The sequence below is a fragment of the Saimiri boliviensis genome, chromosome 1, assembly GCF_048565385.1.
Source record: "Saimiri boliviensis isolate mSaiBol1 chromosome 1, mSaiBol1.pri, whole genome shotgun sequence".
NCBI lineage: Eukaryota > Metazoa > Chordata > Mammalia > Primates > Cebidae > Saimiri > Saimiri boliviensis.
In genome coordinates, this window is record NC_133449.1 from 82,180,549 (window position 1) to 82,200,381 (window position 19,833).

Consider the following 19,833-nt stretch of genomic DNA (forward strand, 5'->3'; position numbering starts at 1 on the left):
GTTCTAGTATATAATTAAAGCTTATGTGATATATTATTAGACATTGTTACTTTTTTTAACTTGTATTTTTGTACTTTATTTTTCTGTTTACATCATGATTTCAAAGGATTGTGTGTGTATGTGCTATACTGTCTTCTAAATCACTGGTTTGCAACAAATATTAGTAAATCATTTAATTCTTTAATGTGAGTACATTTAGTTTGTTCTGTGTCTCTAGAATGATTTCTTAAGACAGACTTCCTTGGTAATCTTGAATGGATTGTTTTTTCTATTTGAAACAAGAGGGCAAGTAAATAGACAAAAGTTCCCATTGCTGAAACTAAGCTGGAGGCTGTTAATGAAAAGCCTTGTCTAATCCCAAGCCAGATTCTGATTTTGTGTTAGAAATACTTGGCTGTCCTCCTCTGCTCCTAAAAAGTCAACAGTAAAATCATGCTGATCAATTTTGATAAGAATCTGTTTTGCAGTCCTCACCAGCATTATTGCATCAGAGTCTTGACACTCATAGCCCGTTCTTTGTTTTCCTCAGTGCCTAGTAGGGCTACTTTCAGTTCCCTAGTTAAGGGTCTGAAAAGACCACAGGGCTCAGCCTCCCTTTTCCTGCTGCCCAACTGATGAGGATAGTTCCCAGTATCTTCAGGATAGCCCCTGTAATTGATTTCTATGTATCTGATAAAATCAACAGTGCAGCTGTGTGTGTGAAGGTGGATTGCAGAGCACTGGGCTTGGTCAGGGAACCTCCACATATTCTAGTCTTAGGTCTATAACCTATGTAAATAAAGGGGCACTTGTCGTCACTCAGCCACACTGGCCTTTGGTTTCTATTTCTTGTAAAATGAATGGGGCCAGTGACCCACCATAATGCTCTCTAGCTCCCCAATTCTGTGATTCCTTTAGTCCTTTGAAGCAGAGTTTGATTTTTAGATTTCTTTTTCCAAAGTTGCAGTTTATGATCATGCAGATTCTGTCCCATCCCAGGACTTTTTCTTCATTTCCCATGTTGACTGGCAGAAGCATTAGAGCTCTGAGATTTAACTAATGTGGTTATAGCATTTAGGATTCTCTCAGTAGTTGTTAATGCTTAAAAATACATCTATTGTCTTGTCTTAGTATTAAAATTTGGATTTAAGGACTTACATTTAAAGCAAAATTGGCTTTCTAAATCTGTACAATTTATTTATAAACCCCAGGAGAAAATATCTCACGATCATCCTTCTAATTAATTTTCAGTTTCAGTCTAATATTTACTAATACCTAGTTGTTTTGTAAAATCCCCTTAAATATGTTTTAGTTGTTTATTGAAACAAATACATTTTTTCCTATGATGTTTTTAATATGATGCCTTTTATTTGTAGTGGGATAAAAGATAAAAATTTCATGCTGCATTATGAGGTAAGGTGAATTTTTTTCCCCAAAATTTTATTTTATTTATATTTGTGAGACAAGGTCTCACTCTGTTGCCCAGGCTGGAGTGAGTGGTGCAGTCTTAGCTCACTGCAACCTCTGCCTCCCAGGATCAAAATATCCTCCTGCCTCAGCCTCCTGAGTAGCTGGGATTACAAGCTTGTGCAACCACAATTGGCTAATTTTTCTATTTTTTTCTAGAGAATGTTGCTCAGACTGGAACATTTTATTTTTAAAAACTTCCAGTATACAGTAAAGTTGAAAGAACTTTTCAGTGACTATCCATATATCCACTATCTGGATTTTACCAAAAATCATATTTTACTTTGCTAGTTTTATCATATATCTATTAAGGTCAATTTGGGGGCTACTCTTTTATTGTTTACAGAAGGCATGGCAAGCTTTGTGTAGAATGATAAGTAGAGAGGGATGTAAGCAGTATTTTCGAGAATATTTTAGTCCTACTTTAGATACTTTATTCACAACAAATCCTAAGGGACCAGACCTAGTATAAAGTACTTTTAATTTTGTTATTTGAAGAATATACATGGAGAGCAGGGCATGGTGGCTCATACCTGTAATCCCAGTCCTTTAGGAGGCCAAGGCAGGAGAATAGCTGAGCCCAGAAATTCAAGACCAGCTTGCGCAACATAGTGAGATCCTGTCTCTACAAAAAAACATATATAAAAATTAGCCAAGCATGGTGGCACATGCCTATAGTCCCAGCTGCTCAGGAGGCTGAGGGAGGATCACTTGAGCCCAAAAGGTTGAGACTGCAGCAAGCCATGATTGCCCCACTGCACTTCAGCCTGGACAGCAGAGTAAGACCCTGTCTCAAAAAATAAAAGTAAAAAGAATACAACATGAGAGTAGCAAGTCATTTCGCTTTTGTAGAACCCTTGTTGGCTGCCCAGAGCCCAAAAGGTTGAGACTGCAGCAAACCATGATTGCCCCACTGCACTTCAGCCTGGGCAGCAGAGTAAGACCCTGTCTCAAAAAATAAAAGTAAAAAGAATACAACATGAGAGCAGCAAGTCATTTCGCTTTTGTAGAACCCCTGTTGGCTGCCCAGAATCTCAGCATTTCACTTTTGTTGAATCTGTTATAATCAATAGAGAACATTTTTTGTGGAAAGTATATGCTACAGAATATCCATAAACATCAAGAGTCACACAGGTCTTGAATCCCTTATACGTATCCTGTTCTAGATACACCCTGGTGCTACAGAAGCCAGAGAGGAATTGTAATTGAGTAAATCAGGTTCTTTGTCACGAGCTGGAGAGCATGTGGCAGTCTAAAAAGGGCAGCTGTATAAAATGGAGCTCTAGCTATATCTCTTTATTATAATATAAAGCACAGGTACTGAAAACCGTATAAAACGAAGTATGGCTTAATAAGTTTTTATAAGGCAAAAACCTTTTTAACCACCACCCAAGTCAGGAAATTTGACATTGCCAGCCACCTCAAAAGCACCTTCATGTTCTTCATCCCAATGTCAATACCTTCCTCCCTTAAAAGTAACTACTCTCCTAAGTTTTACAGTAATAGTCTAGGATTGCCTGGCTCCATTTCTAGATACTATAGTTTAGTGGGTTTTTTTTATTTTAAAAGTTTGGTATATCCTTTTTTGTTTTAGTTTGTTTATTTGAGACAGCGTCTCACTGTGTTGCCCAGGCCAGAGTGCAGTGGCACCATCTTGGCTCACTGCAACTTCCACCTCCAAGGCTTAAATGATTCTCCTGCCTTACCTGCCCCCCTACCCCCAAGTAGCTGGGACTACGGGCACCACCACACCCTGCTAATTTTTATATTTTTGTAGAGGTGGGGTTTTGCCATGTTGCCCAGGCTGGTCTCAAACTCATGGACTCAAGCAGCCTTCCTGCCTCAGCCTCCCAAAGAGCTGGGATTACAGATATGAGCCACCATCCCCAGCCTGATATTTAAGTCTTTTTAAATCTATACATTTCTCCTTCATTACATCCTTTTTTTTTACAGTCTTATTTGTTGAAGCCCCATAACCATTTGACATATAGTCTCCCATCCCACAGTCTGGTGTTGCTGATTGCACACTCACGGTGTAATTCAGCATGTTCCTCTGCCCTTTATTTCCTACAAATTAACTGCTAGATTCAGAGGTTTAATCAGATTCCTGCTCCATCACTGCTTTTAAAAATTTTCTTGTTAAACTGGAATTACAGATTTTGGGGGGGATTTTTTTTTTTTTTTTTTTTTGAAACAAGATCTCACTCTGTCACACAGGCTGGAATGCAGTGGTGCAATCTCAGCTCACTACAACCTCTACCTCGTGGGTTCAAGCAATTCTTGTGCCTCATCCTCATGAGTAGCTGGGATTACAGGCGTGTATCACCACGCCTGGCTAATTTTTGTATTAGTAGATACAGAGTCTCACCATGTTGGCCATGCTAGTCTCAAACTCCTGAGCTCAAGTGATCCGCCTGCCTCAGCCTCCCAAAGTGCTGGGATTACAGGCATAAACCATTGCACCCAGCCTGAAATTACAGATTTTTATGGGAAATCTTCCAGTTCTCAAATGATCACAATGAATTCACATTCCTTCAAGGTAACATATCCATCAAATGAAACAGTTTGCAACCACTGGCTAAAATAAAACTCTTATGGAAAAGAGCTGTTTCCTCCATACATTTTTGTCATTATGTTTTGCTTGAGAAATACTTCAAAATATGCAAATTCCCATTCATGTGTTTTGTGTCATATCTGAAAGAGGTGGTGGAGAGAGACAATTCTAAAAAGTATCTGTGTAAATTAAGTTTCAATTTAGTGAAATAAGTGTTGGCTTTGCTATGGAAAAAGCTGTGAATCTTCAGTGTATACTTTTAAAATATGTGTATGTTTTCTTTCAAACATATAACATTTTCTTATTGTTAATCATTTAAACATTATGGAAATTTACGGTGTAAATCCACATACGCTTCCAGTTCCCACACCCCAAGCTATTTACACACTGGAACTAGCTACTTATAGCAATTTGGTAATGTATGTTAAATTTATATCATATATTTTCTGTGTATTTATTAATGTACTTTTTTAAAAAAATGAGACTCCACTGTTCTAGAAGTTTTTTTAATATTTTGGTAATATAACTTGGACATCTTTTCATGTCAATTGTATATGTGTATGTGTTTCCTTTTTAAGTTTCCTCCTTATGCAACTAATGAAATTGGCAAAGTCACGGGTTTAAATAGAAGAGAACTTGGGCATGGTAAGTACAGATCTGTAAACTTACATGGTATTCTTATAGAGACTTATTCCTTTTTTTTGCCCCACCACCTGACTTAGTACATTTTTTACTTACTGTTTTCTATTTTAGGTGCTCTTGCTGAGAAAGCTTTGTATCCTGTCATTCCCAAAGATTTTCCTTTCACCATAAGAGTTACATCTGAAGTCCTAGAATCAAATGGTATGGTATTGAAATACTTCTTTCACAGTAAAGACCAAATTCCCTATTCTGTTATTAAGTTTTCAAATGTAATGTTACATTATGTTTATTACTACAGAACCCAAGTTTACTGCAAGACAAAAATGCATTGAATTATCATATACTTGTCTGAAACTTTGTTCTTAGCTAACGAGTTGCTTTGAAAGCAATATAAAACAAATATTTTTCTTTATCTGTTATAATAGATCCAGTTTGGCTTGTTTATTTTTACAAATAAATAAAAAAATTTACAAATAATTTTTCTTTATTTCTAACCACAGAACAAGGTTAGCAGAAGAGGAAGGGCTAAAATAGAGTGATTATTAGGCAGGGGATACCTGTCACATATCCACATGAATAATAAGTGGACATCACAGACAGATTCTAAGCTAAAAGGTCACATTTAAATAAAAATTTCAGGCCAGGCGTGGTAGCTCATGCCTGTAATCCCAGCACTTTGGGAGGCCAAGGCAGGTGGATCACAAGGTCAGGAGATCGAGACCATCCTGGCTAACATGGTGAAACCCCCATCTCTACTGAAAATACAAAAAATTTAGCTGGGCGTGGTGGCACAGGCCTATAGTCCTAGCTACTCAGGAGGCTGAAGCAGAAAAATCACTTGGACCCAGGAGATGGAGGTTGCAGTGAGCCGAGATTGTGCCACTGCACTCCAGCCTGAGTGACAGAGCGAAACTCCATCTCAAAAAAAAAAAAAAAAGAATCTTTGTAGCAATACTGCACAATAGAACTTTTTGTGATGGGTTGGGTGCAGTTGCTCATGCCTATAATCCCAGCACTTTGGGAGGCCAAGGCATGTAGATCACGAGATCAGGAGATTGAGACCATCCTGGTTAACATGGTAAAATCCTGTCTCTACTAAAAATACAAAAAAAAATAGCTGGGCATGGTGGTGGGTGCCTGTAGTCACAGCTACTCGGGAAGCCGAGGCGGGAGAATCGCTTGAACTTGGGAGATGGAGGTTGCAGTGAGCAAAGATCGTGCCACTGTAGTCCAGCCTGGGTAACAAAGCGAGACTCTATCTTGCGGGGGGAACTTCTTATGATGATAGAAATCCTCTTTATCTGTGCTGTCCAGTTGAGGAATTGAATTTATTTTAATTGATTTAACTTTTAAGTAGCCACTTGTGGCTAATGGCTACCATATTGGACCATGCAGCCCCATAGTTTATAGCTTAGGAGAGTTTGCCTTAGGTGCTTTTAATAAGAAGGAAGAAGAGACTATTGAATATTTGTATTGTAATTGAATATTTATAAGGAAATAACCGATAACATTTTCTACATTTAAAAAATCAGTATACTATAAAGCAGCTGTTTTTCTTTCTGTAGGGTCATCTTCTATGGCATCTGCATGTGGTGGAAGTTTAGCATTAATGGATTCAGGTAAAAGAATTATGTCTCAAAACTGCTAATAGTGCTCATGCCTGTAATCCCAGCACTTTGGGAGGCCAAGGCAGGAGAGGCTCACTTGAGGCCAAGAGTTCAAGACAAGCCTGAGCAGCATAGCAAAACCCCATCTCTACCAAAAAAAAAATTTAAAAAAAAAAAAAAAAAAAACATGCTAGCGTTTTATATACACCTGTTACTATAAAACGTAAGATTTCTTTTAAATTGGATTTTAGTAAAACTCAAAGTCAGATTACAGTTGACCAATCAAGCCAGAGACAAAATGTTTGTTGAAAAGTAGAGCTTCGGATGGTCAGATAACTGCTGGAATTCTTATTTTTAGCTAAAAGCAGTACACTGAAAAACTTTTATTTGCATTGGTGATCTAGTAAACTTTATTTCCTTCTAAAAGGTAGAGAGCTCCAGAATTGATTCCAATCACCAAGGAAGTTTTGATTAGTAAGTACTATTAGGACTCTTATGAGAAGGGAACTATAATCTTTCAGTTGATTTATACAAACCAAGAGAACACTGCCACTCAGGCATGTACACAGAATTTTAGGAAGGCAGACTACAAATGGTTCATTATAATCCCCGGGTCTAAAACAGCAAACAGGAAAGCATTATCATGCTAGGAGATTCTTAAAACCAATTTGTGCCAAACCATCATCAGTGGTGCTATTCAAGAAGTTAGTAAAGTTAGTAAAGTGTCTTTACTTGATAGTAAAGACACTAACAAGGCCACAGAAGGAGTTCTCTGATAAGTTCACACATTTACAGTACTGGCATGAAAGACAGAAAGGAGGACCATAACAAAGGATGAAATAAAAAATGGTGTGAGGCTGGGCAAGGTGGCTCACGCCTGTAATACCAGCACTTTGGGAGGCTGAAGTGGGTGGGTCACAAGGTCAGGAGATCGAGACCATCCTAGCCAACATAGTGAAACCCCATCTCTATTAAAAAAAAAAATGGTGTGAATATCTAATAATATTATCTAGAAAAATTTAAAAACCGGCCAAAGCAAAAAATGCTAAAGGTACTTTTCTAATTTATTCAATGGAGGAAAACATAATCTGATATTGGAGGCAGCTGGTAAAATACTGTTGCTTCTATTTTCATCTTAATTCTTTCACTCTACAAATCTTTACTCTGTGGCACCTATGTGCCAAACACTGATCTAAGTTCTTAGGACACGGTGATGAACAAAACAGTCCTTGTCTTCATGGCACTTGTGTTTCTCAGCCTTCTAAATCTCATATTGGAAAACACTGAACAAATCTTGAAAAAGGTGAACTGAAAAATAAAAGACGATATCATAGGGGAGTCTTTACTTGCCATTTTTAAATGAATTCATATCTTTTCGTCTAGACAGAAACTCATCCTTGATTATAATGAGAACTTCAGGATTAGATTACTGAAGTATAATGACAGTCATTGAGAAATCATGGAGACTGGTATCCCAAGGACAGAAAATAGTCTTATTATTGGAAAAGAAGAAAAGTGTTTTCTGTAAAGTATAACCCAGTGAACTTGACAGTGACCCTCAACAAGACATTTAAGAACTTATAAAAATAAGGCCGGGCGCGGTGGCTCAAGCCTGTAATCCCAGCACTTTGGGAGGCCGAGGCGGGTGGATCACGAGGTCAAGAGATCGAGACCATCCTGGTCAACATGGTGAAACCCCGTCTCTACTAAAAATACTAAAAAAAAATTAGCTGGGCATGGTGGCGTGTGCCTGTAATCCCAGCTACTCAGGAGGCTGACGTAGGAGAATTGCCTGAACCCAGGAGGCGGAGGTTGCGGTGAGCCGAGATCGCGCCATTGCACTCCAGCTTGGGTAACAAGAGCGAAACTCCGTCTCAAAAAAAAAAAAAAAAAGAACTTATAAAAATAATGGTTTATAAGTAGCTTAGAAAGGAAAGGGGCCACCACGCTGGTGGCTCACACCTGTAATCCCAGCACTTTGGGAGGCCAAGGCAGGTCGATCACTTGAGGTCAGGAGTTTGAGAGCTGCCTGACCAACATACTGAAACCCTGTCTCTACTAAAAATACAAAACTTAGCCGGGCATGGTGGTGGGCACCTGTAATCCCAGGTACTCAGGAGGCTGAGGCAGGAGAGTCGCTTGAACCCACGAGGCAGAGGTTGCAGTGAGCAGAGATCGCGTCACTGCATCCCAGCCTAGGAAACAGAGTGACTCCATCTCAACAAAAAAAAAAAAAAGAAAAAGAAAAGGGACTACAGAGAGATGCCAGAAGAGACTCCTCCAAAATAAGTCATGCCATTGTTAATTCACTTTCTGTTTCTGAAGAAATTACACAGTAGAGGGTGTTGCTGTTGGTGTGAGGTATGTATAAATCAGCTGTACGTTTATGATATCTTATGTAAATGATGCAGAAATTTAGACTAGATAAGAGGTGTACCAATCATACTGATTAATCTGATCAGCAGGTCAGAGGAGGATCTCAAGTTGAAGACTTGAGGATGCTTATTTCAGCCCTGTCTCTTTCAGTGTTGACTAGACTGAGAACACTGGCCTGCCAATAAAAAGGATACTGATTAAAAGGAATGAGTGACTGATTTGTTAAATGACAAAATTGAACAGGATAAAAAAAAATATGGAGCTCAATAGTTTAAATTTGAAGAATGAAAAACCCAAAAAAAATTAAATTTGATAAGAATGAATGTCAAATCCTGTGGGATAGGCCAATACAGGTATACAGTTCAATTCAAAAATGAGTGCTTTCCCTGCCCTAAGTAAGGCACTGTGCTATGCCCCAGGGATACAAATTGTACCCAGTTTTTGAAAAAGCTTAAAGATTTGAAAACAAGCAAAAAGATACTAATAGGTCAAATAAGTAGTAATACAAATATGTATGAGGCATACAAGGTGATGATGAACTAAGCTGAGCATAACTGACTGAGAGAGACTACATTTCATCTGGTTTTAAAGGCTAAGTGTTTGTTGACTGGGCATGTTAGGAGCAAGGCCTATATTTCACATGAAATGACCAGCATGTACAAAGTTAAGAAGTTACGAAACAATGTAGTATGTTTCAGGAATATACTCGAAGAGGTGCTACGGTAATAAACTAGAACCAGATGTTGAAGGTCATTGTTATGCTAAGGAGTTTGGACTTAAAGCCAGAATTTTTCCAATTTAGTATTCCATGGAATAGTGTTCCACAGGACATTAATTATTGTATGCCATGAAAAAATTTGTTTTGTTTTAAAGTAAGTTTCAGCGGGGGTTAGCAGGTTTATTTAATGTGGGTTAAATAGACTTTAGTAAGCTAATCGGAATAATGACTCTCTAGGAATAGGACATGTAATATTTTTCCAAATTTATTTGACCACAGAATATGTACAAAGATTTCCTGAAAGGAGGCAATGGAGAACTTGGAGGATTTTATGAAAAACAGTGGCATGATTTGAATCTGCTTGTTTTTTCCAAACAGTTTTTCCCAGCTTAAGTGATGAATGGCCCTGGGGAATGAGATGAGAGAGACTAAGAAGTAAAGAGAAACTAAAATCTGGGAAGCCATACAGGGAGATTGTTACTAGGGCAGGAAATGATGTGGATTCAGACTAAAAAGTAGCAATAGGTATTTTAATATGTAGGGTAAAGGATAGTTTTCTAAAAAATAAACAGATCTTTGTGACTTGATGGGATATAGAAATGAGGAAAGAAATGATGATTCTGGCATGTGTGTCTTAGTTGGTTTCAACCAAAGAATGCAGGAGGAAAAGGATTTTTTGAAAGTGGTTCAATTTTGAACATATATATATATTTCTATTGTTATTTATAGAGATGAAGTCTCACTATGTTGCCCAGGCTGGTCTCAAATTCCTGAGTTAGATCCTCCCATCTCTGCCTGCCAAAGCATTGGAATTACAAACGTGAGCCACCAGGTCTGGCTTAATTTGGAATACATATTTAAGGTGCTTTGGGGACATGAAGCCAGAGATGTCTGACAAGCAGTTTACTTACACAGGTCCAGGCTTTGGTACAGAGAGCTGGACAGAATGGACAGATTTTTAAGTCATCAACATTCTAGACAGTGGTTGAAACCATGAGTATAGATAAGATTGCTTAGAGAAAATGAAATGAAATCCATACTCGTTTTTATCAAAATAAATTACAAGTGATCAAAACTTAAACATTTTTAAACAAATGAAAGATGGTTAAGTTTTATCAAAATCCTGGAGAAGAAAAGCTCTGCTAAGCAAAACCCAGGAACCATGATTGTGTAAACTAAAAATTCTACACGGAAAACTAGTCACCATAAGCAAAGTCAACAAACTAGGAAATATTTTATATTTATATGTTATAAAACATATTATCTTTATATTTTAATAAAGATCTACCCATATTGAAAGAAAATCAATAATAAAAAGACTGCCAACCAAGTAGAAAAGTGGTTGAAGGCCATGAACAGGGAGTTCTCAAAATAAGACATATAAATAGGTTTATGAACATGAAAAAGTTTTCAACCTCAATCATAAAAAACAGGTCAGATTTAAAATGATGAAACATTTTTTACCTTTTAAATTTAGAAAAATCAAAAGATTTGACAAGAAATAACAAGAATATAGGATAGCATGTACCTTCTTATACTAGTAGTAAAAGTTTAAAATTCTATGTCAGGTGTCCCCAAACTACGGGCCGCATGCGGCCCCCTGAGGCCATTTATCCAGGCCCCCACCGCACTTCAGGAAGGGGCACCTCTTTCATTGGTGGTCAGTGAGAGGAGCACAGTATGTGGCGGCCCTCCAACGGTCTGAGGGACAGTGAACTGGCCCCCTGTGTAAAGTTTGGGGATGCCTGTTCTATGTCTTTAGAAGGCAGTTTGACAGTGTAACAAATGTAAATGCACATGCATTTTGACTCAACAGTCACTTTTCTGTGTGTGACTTAAAAAACATATCAGGAGTACTATGCTGCCATTCAAAGGAATAAAGTAGAGCTTTGTGTGGTAGTATGTGTCAATATCCAAGACATGTTATTAAGTGGAAAAAGGCAAGGTGCAGAACAGTAAATGCATACAGTATGCTGCCATGAGTAAAGAAAACAAAAGATTATATTTACATTTATGCTTGTGCACAGAAATTTTCAAGGAGGATACACTAATGGTAGCTGCCATGGGGAGGTAAACTGAGGGGTTCAGGCTGGAAGAATTTACCAAATAGATGCTTACTTTCCAACAAAAAGAATAAGACATCAGAAGCAAAAGAGCAAAGCAATGGATAATTTAAGAGTTACAAAGTTTGCTATTATTAGAAAAGTTTTTTGCTGGACATAGTACTTGTTTACATTGTTTAGGGCAGGCGTCCCCAAACTTTTTACACAGGGGGCCAGTTCACTGTCCCTCAGACCGTTGGAGGGCCACCATATACTGTGCTCCTCTCACTGACCACCAATTAAAGAGGTGCCCCTTCCTGAAGTGCTGCAGGGGGCTGGATAAATGGCCTCAGGGGGCCGCACGCGGCCCGCGGGCTGTAGTTTGGGGACACCTGGTTTAGGGAATTTCATTATATGTTCAAAAACAAATGAAGTAGTCAGATGACCTCTTAAGACTTTTCCAACTCAGCTTTGGTGATTGTCAATTTAGACAACAGTATCCACTTACATTAAAAATAAATGTCAGCTGGGCACACTGGCTCATGCCTGTAATCCTAACACTTCGGGAGGCCAAAGCTAGTGGGTCACCTGAGGTCAGGAGTTCAAGACCAGCATGGCCAACATGGTAAAACCCCCTCTCTACTAAAAATACAAAAAAAAAGTAGCCAGGCATGGTAGCAGGCACCTATATTCCCAGCTATTCAGGAGGCTGAGGTGGGAGGATCTCTTGAACCCAGGAGGCAGAGGCTACAGTGAGCCAAGATCATGCCACTGTACTCCAGCCTGGGCAACAGAGTGAGACTCCCTCTCAAAACAAAAAAAAAAAAGACAAGTTGATAGATAAATAAGTGTTTTAAGCTGATGTACATATTACCCACAAAAGTTCTTTTTCCCAATTATAGGGGTTCCAATTTCATCTGCTGTCGCAGGCGTAGCAATAGGATTGGTCACCAAAATCGATCCTGAGAAGGGTGAAATAGATGATTATCGTTTGCTGACAGATATTCTGGCAAGTATATTCCCGGTTTTAAATATTTAATAATGAAGAATAAATATAAATTAAAATTAAAAGATAAAAGCAAATCAAATAATGGTGAAGACTATATGTACTTTGCACGTAACATATTCTTAGAAGAAAGCTAGTATCTGAAGAACAGCCACTTGTTCTTCTCTTTCTCCTCTGCAGGTTCATCTTGGCTCTTAAAGGATGTGAGTTTAAAATAGATATTATATTAATAGTAATAGACGAGGCACAGTTGGTTATACCTGTAATCCCAGCACTTTGGGAAGCTGAGGCGCATGGATCACTTGGGGTCAGGAGATCAAGACCAGCCTGGCTAATGTGGCAAAACCCCGTCTCTACTAAAAATACAAAAATTAGCCGGGTGTGTAATCCCAGCTACTCGACAGGCTGAGGCAGAACTGCTTGAACCCAGGAGGCAGAGGTTACAGTGGGCCGAGACTGCACCACTGCACTCCAGCCTAGGCAAGAGAGCAAGACTCTGTCTCTAAATAAATAAATAAAATGATTACTTTAAACAAATAGTAATACTTACACTTAAGTATTATAGTAGTACACAGCGTAAGTTTTCATAATGGCTCACTTTAGGATGATCATAAATTTATCCTTATGCATTAATGAGGCAAATAAATGATCTAAAAATGATGTTTCTGGTGAAAATAATTGTAACTTAAAAAGTCACAAATTGGAAGCAATAGTTAATGTAGAAAACATTGCTCTTTGTTTTGTCTTAGAGGATATGGTTGACTTCTAAAACTTTTTTTTGAAATGTTTCTGTAGTGAATATGTTGATTTTGCTTTTGTTTAAAACATGTCATAACTTTAATTCCTGAAGGGAATTGAAGATTACAATGGTGACATGGACTTCAAAATAGCTGGCACTAATAAAGGAATAACTGCATTACAGGTATTTTAAAACTCATTTTGTTTCATTTTTGTAACATTTAAATAATGCCATGAGTCAATATTTATATAATTCTTTGACTTTTCTATCTTAGGCTGATATTAAATTACCTGGAATACCAGTAAAAATTGTAATGGAGGCTATTCAACAAGCTTCAGGTGAGCCAGTGTACTTGATTCTTCTTTCATTCTGTTCCAGTTTGCTAATGGGAACTATAGTTCTCATTATGCTTATTATAAAATATTGCTTTAAAAAGTGGAATTTCAAATGACTTAACTCAGATGAAGTACTGGCCAGGTGCAATGGCTGATGTCCGTAATCCCAGCACTTTGGGAGGCCAAGGTGGGCAGATCACTTGAGGTCAGGAGATCTAGACCAGCCTAGCCAACATGGTGAAACCTTGTCTCTACTAAAAATACAAAAATTAACCAGGCATTGTGGCACATGCCTATAATCCCAGCTACTCAGGAGGCGGAGACAGAGAATCACTTGAACCCAGGAGGCAGAGGTTGCAGTGAGCTGAGATCATGCCACTGCACTCCAGCCTGGGTGACACAGGGAAACTGTCTCAAAAAAAGGAAGTACTAAGTAGCCAGGCATGGCATGGTGGCTCATCCTAGCACTTTAGGAGGTCAAGGCAGGAGGACTGCTTGAGTCCCAGGAGTTCAAGACCAGTCTGAGCAACACAGACCCCATATCTATATTTAAAAAAAAAAAAAAAAAAAAAAGGAAGAACTAAGTTTTGGGGGCATATGAATAAACATCAAAGTTGGTTACCAGTGAAATTTCAATTTTTGCAAATATGGCAACTCTCTTTAAGATAGGATTTATGGAGAAATGAATATGAGTGATTTTTCAAGGTAATTAGGATGTGGAGAGCTTCAATTATTACGCTAAAGGGTTTGGACTGTACATCATAAAAACTAAGTGTGCAGCTATTTCAGATCATATTTATGTAGTTACAACTTTTATTGTGTTTTTATCTCTTCTAGTGGCAAAAAAGGAGATATTACAGATCATGAACAAAACTATTTCAAAACCTCGAGCATCTAGAAAAGAAAATGGACCTGTTGTAGGTAATACATTAAAATTTTAGTGATCATTGTAAGAAACATTAATATATGAACGGATATTACTGTTTTTAAATTGTTTTTGCCCAACACACAAAGTAAAAATATTTTAAATACATTTGTAGCTAAAATGCTTTAAATTTTAGGGAATAGTCTTTAACACTTTTCAGTAATTTTTATCATCCACTTTTCTGTTTTATAGTAAAATATTTTTACATGGGTCTAGGATTAAAAAAAAAACAAAACTCAAGTGACCATGACATGTTTTTAGGTTCATGTATCTATTTGAATTGTTTACATATTTGTCTGTATTACATTCCAGAAACTGTTCAGGTTCCTTTGTCAAAAAGAGCAAAATTTGTTGGACCAGGTGGATATAACTTAAAAAAACTTCAGGCTGAAGCAGGTAAGAGTTGTATGAAGTTTGGGGTTTTTTAATTCAATGCTAGACCATATCAGGATTTTTTTGTAACATTTTATAGTTGAATCTAGAATGATTTTTGTTTTTAACTTTAGAGGAATTATTACTTATTTCTTTTTTTTTTTTTTTTTTTTTTTTTTTTTGAGATGGAGTTTAGCTCTTGTTACCCAGGCTGGAGTGCAATGGCACGATCTCGGCTCACCGCAACCTCCGCCTCCTGGGTTCAAGCAATTCTCCTGCCTCAGCCTCCTGAGTAGCTGGGATTACAGGCACGCGCCACCATGCCCAGCTAATTTTTTGTAGTTTTAGTAGAGACGGGGTTTCACCATGTTGACCAGGATGGTCTCGATCTCTCGACCTCGTGATCCACCCGCCTCGGCCTCCCAAAGTGCTGGGATTACAGGCTTGAGCCACCGCGCCCGGCCTTATTTCTTGTTATTCTGCTATTTTCACTTAATTTTATTTATACTATTTTATTTAAAGAGTATACACAATTTATTTTTCCTGAAGCAATGTTTGAATTACCTATTACTTCAAGGTTTGAGGTTATTGCAAGAGAGTGAGAAGCAGAGTCACCTTAGCCATTTGCTAAGATTGAGAAACTGATGTGATTTTGTCCCTTATTCATTTATTTACCCTTCTAAAGAGTAAGCAGGAAAAAGAAAAATGGTGAGGAAAGCATTCTATTATAGTTTTGACTTGTAATTAAGAGCAGAACCAGACTCTCCAAAATTTGTATTGGTATATTTGATTCCACCAGGTGGTGAGCTTCAATAAATCAAGCATATTAGCTCACCACTGTATCCCCAGGGCCTACCTAGTATCACTGGAATGAGCAAGTTAACTTTTTTTTTTTTCTTTTTTTTTGAGGCAGGGTCTTCCTATGTCACCCAGACTGGAGTACAGTGTACAATTACCATTCACTGCAGCCTTGACCCGTGGGCTCAAGTGATCCTCTGGACTCTGATGCCCAAGTAGTTGGGCACATGCTACTGGGCCCAACTAGTTTTTTAATTTATTTTTTGTAGTAACAGGCTCTCCCTGTGTTGCCCAGGCTGGTCTTGAACTCCTCAGCTCAACTGATCCTCCCACCTCAGCCTCCCAGAATGCTGAGATTCCAAATGTGACCCACCATGCCCAGCCAAGTTAACTTTAATATGTTAAATTATGTTTTTAAAAGGTGTAACTGTTAGTCAAGTGGATGAAGAAACATTTTCTGTATTTGCACCAACACCTAGTGCTATGCATGAGGCAAGAGACTTCATTACTGAAATCTGTAAGGATGATGTAAGTATAGATTATATTACATAACATATAGATATATTTGTTTTTTCTACTTTTTGTTGATGTTTTCTTTATGAATCTCATGGCTTATTTTGCATTTACAGCAGGAGCAGCAATTAGAATTTGGAGCAGTGTATACCGCCACAATAACTGAAATCAGGTAATATCAAGTAATATTCTATGCTGAGCTTTTTCCTTTATTTTTTTATCCCACAGTGGGATGCAGTGGTAACATCATACCTCTTAGCAGCCTCAAACACTTAGGATCAAGCAATTCTCCCACCTCAGCTTCCTGAGTATTTAGGACTACAAGCACACCCCACCACACCTTGCTGACTTTTTAATTTTTTGTAAAGACAGGGTCTCACTATGTTACCCAGATTGGTCTTAAGCCCCTGGACTTAAGTGATCCTCCCGCCTCAGCCTCATAAAGTAGCAGGATTACAAGCATGAGCCACCATGCTCAGCCTTGTGTTGGTTTTTAACAGATTTCTATTACAATCCCAATTTAATTTCACATTTACCTTATTTTCTTTGAAATCATAAGGTGTTTAGATTACATGCCAATTGCCATATAATCATTACTTTTTAAGGTATAGTATATTTTCTATATCATTTTGTAGAATTTTAGTAACATAGTTGTGTGGTTCTAATTATAATATATTCTTCTAACCGAATTCTTTTTCTTTTTCTTTTTCTTTTTTTAAGATGGAGTCTCACTCTGTTACCCAGGCTGGAGTACAGTAGCGTGATCTCAGCTCACTGCAACCTCTGCCTCCTGGGTTCAAGCAGTTCTTCTGCCTCAGCCTCCCGAGCAGCTGAGACTATAGGTGGTCACCACCATGCTAATTTTTGCATTTTTAGTAGAGACGGGGTTTCACCATATTGGCCAAGCTGGTCTCGAACTCCTGACCTTTCCATCCACCCACCTTGGCCTTCTTTCAAAGTGCTGGGATTATAGGCATTAGCCACCACACCCAGTCTGAATTCTTTAACCAAATTTTCCACCATTTTAATTTTACCAGTAAATATTAAATAGGCCCAAAATAGACCTAGCAATATTTCCTTTTTCCTTTTTTTTTTAATTTGATGGCTTGTTTTAAACATAGTCTGAAGGCTTAATTGGCACATATTTTTAAATGCCAATTTTAATCTCAAAGTATTTTTTTTTTTACCAGCTAAATGGGATTGTATTTTCAGTATCAGAAAATCCTGTTTTTAAGAAAAAAGAAATTATCAAGCATAGCAAAAATGTTCAAAGCTATCTGAAACAACAAAGGGCAGTGACATAATTTGTTTACTATTGCAGGTAAAAAATAAGAAATGGTATGGGCTATTTTTGTAGACTGGAGAAAAAAGGGAAGATTAGTTTTTTTAATGAAATAAGTACCCATTTTACCTGACCACCTTACTTACATCCCCACCTTACAGGTTAATGCTATGATATTTTATACTATTTAAAAAATATTTATGTTGGCCGGGCTCAGTGGCTCAAGCCTGTAATCCCAGCACTTTGGGAGGCCGAGACGGGTGGATCACAAGGTCAGGAGATCAAGGCCATCCTGGTCAACATGGTGAAACCCCGTCTCTACTAAAAATACAAAAAATTAGCTGGGCATGGTGGCACGTGCCTGTAATCCCAGCTACTCAGGAAGCTGAGACAGGAGAATTGCCTGAACCCAGGAGGCGGAGGTTGCGGTGAGCCGAGATCGTGCCATTGCACTCCAGCCTGGGTAACAAGTGCGAAATTCCGTCTCAAAAAAAAAAATATATATATATATATTTATGTCATTTCAGAAATTTTTTGGAAAATCGAGACCAGCCTGCCAACATGGTGAAACATCACCTCTACTAAAAATACAAAAATTAGCTGGGCATGGTGGCATATGCCTGTAAACCTAGCTACTTGGAAAGCTGAGGCATGAGAATGGCTTGAACTTGGGAGGTAGAGGTTGCAGTGAGCCTGGATGGCACCACTGCACTCCAGCCTGGGCAACTGAAAAAAAAAAAAAATGCTTTTGGAAATTATGAAGACAAATACAGAAAAATATATAGTCTAAAAGCTTTGTTATTGCATTTTTTATCTTTTCTTCACTTTGATTCACACATATTTATAGGGTATATTTTCAGTTAAAAAGTATACTTTTTATAGTTCTAAAAACATAAAAGAATGGATTTGTTTTCTACTTGTTCCTTCTGTGAAAACATAATCAGTTTTATTTGTCAATGGATATACAGATACTTATTGTTTTAAACAGGCTTCTTATTTCTTTTTTGTAGAGATACTGGTGTCATGGTAAAATTATATCCAAATATGACTGCGGTACTGCTTCATAACACACAACTTGATCAACGAAAGGTAAAAGGACAGATGTTATTATTTTTATAACTCTCTTAAAACTACCCTTTTGAAATCACCTAGGTTGAAAAGAATTATACACTTTGCCTACTACTAGCTAGACACAGAAAACAAAAGTGGCAGAGATGCTGCTGGCAAAAGTTTTACAATGTTTAACATACATATTTGTTTTTTCAGACCTTTTTCTAGTATAAAGAAAAATTGGCCAGGCGTGGTAAATTACGCCTGTAATCCCAGCACTTTGGGAGGCTGAGGCAGGTGGATCACGAGGTCAGGAGTTCAAGACCAGCCTGGCCAAGATGATGAAACCCCGTCTCTACTAAAAATACAAAAATTAGCCAGGTGTGGTGGTGGGTGCCTGTAATCCCAGCTACTCAGGAGGCTGAGGCAGATAATTGCTTGAACCCAGGAAGTGGAGGTTGCAGTGAGCTGAGATCACACCACTGCACTCCAGCCTGGGCAACAGAGCAAGACTTTATGTCAAAAAAAAGAAAAAACGTGTATTTTTCTTTCCATGATGGAATAGAAACACTGACTGTTTTGAAGCAGAACAACATCTAGAGGAGCAGTTACTAAGAATACCTACCTATAGCCCTGTTTCCCCAATTTTCTACTAACCAACCAATTATGGCAAGATAATTGTTAGGATATTTTTAAATTTAATCTTTGTTGTAATTCATATATCCAGAAAATCTCTAAGACAACTGTAGAAAACAGTGGGGTCAGGGGAGTAATAAGAGTGTCTGTTTTACCATATATTAAAATATACTATAAAGCCATAGACAACAAAACAGTATATTACTGGCCCAGAAATAGATAATCCATGCAACAAAAAAACAAAGACCAGAAATAGTATACATGGGATTATAATATATGCTAGAAGTTGTATTAAAGTCAGTGATAAAGATTATTTAATAAATTATATTGGTACAGCTGGTTATGTTAAAACAGGATCTCTGCCTTGGAACCGAATTATTTTCTGTGTGCAAAAAAAACACCAGGATCTCTACTCCTTTTTATACCAAAATCCTGTCTGGATCAAAGAGCCAAATGTGTATTGTGTTTTTTTAAAAAGGTGGTGGGAAAAGATAATTTTGTTGGGGCAGGAGGATTTACTAGAAGAAAATTGGATGTTTTAATAAGATTAGTACTGGAGAACTCCTTCTCAGCATTATATCAAAGCCAAAAAAGTAAATAAATTCATAAAATTTGACCCCATAATTTCTTTTTAATTATATGGCAAAAATTGTAATAAGGTTAAGAGATAATCAGCAACCTAAAGGAAAAATGCTTATAACATATGACAGAAGCTTAATTACAAAGGGCTTTTACAGATCAGTAAGAATGATGAATATCAATAGAAAAATAAGTAAAGAACATGAACAAATT

The 19,833-nt window shown here is 37.7% G+C and overlaps 1 protein-coding gene and 1 long non-coding RNA gene across 3 annotated transcripts in view; one reads left to right on the forward strand and one right to left on the reverse strand.

Moving 5' to 3' along the window:
- The window catches only part of LOC141584645 (uncharacterized), a 35,176-nt gene extending 30,349 nt beyond the window's left edge, over positions 1 to 4,827 (reverse strand). The window contains exons 1-2 of the long non-coding RNA XR_012517817.1: positions 4,739 to 4,827; positions 1,980 to 2,071 (exon numbers count right to left, since the gene is read on the reverse strand). This is a non-coding gene — a long non-coding RNA (uncharacterized LOC141584645). The remainder of the gene's footprint in view (positions 1 to 1,979; positions 2,072 to 4,738) is intronic.
- Positions 1 to 19,833, forward strand: part of PNPT1 (polyribonucleotide nucleotidyltransferase 1) — a 55,041-nt gene that overhangs the window by 30,535 nt on the left and 4,673 nt on the right. For both annotated transcript variants that reach the window (XM_039461281.2, XM_074399926.1), the window contains 12 exons: positions 1,356 to 1,392; positions 4,579 to 4,645; positions 4,754 to 4,843; positions 6,208 to 6,261; positions 12,288 to 12,394; positions 13,242 to 13,313; positions 13,405 to 13,468; positions 14,303 to 14,386; positions 14,703 to 14,786; positions 15,982 to 16,088; positions 16,190 to 16,245; positions 18,366 to 18,444. In XM_039461281.2, the coding sequence (XP_039317215.1) occupies positions 1,356 to 1,392; positions 4,579 to 4,645; positions 4,754 to 4,843; positions 6,208 to 6,261; positions 12,288 to 12,394; positions 13,242 to 13,313; positions 13,405 to 13,468; positions 14,303 to 14,386; positions 14,703 to 14,786; positions 15,982 to 16,088; positions 16,190 to 16,245; positions 18,366 to 18,444 (901 nt within the window). The remainder of the gene's footprint in view (positions 1 to 1,355; positions 1,393 to 4,578; positions 4,646 to 4,753; positions 4,844 to 6,207; positions 6,262 to 12,287; positions 12,395 to 13,241; positions 13,314 to 13,404; positions 13,469 to 14,302; positions 14,387 to 14,702; positions 14,787 to 15,981; positions 16,089 to 16,189; positions 16,246 to 18,365; positions 18,445 to 19,833) is intronic.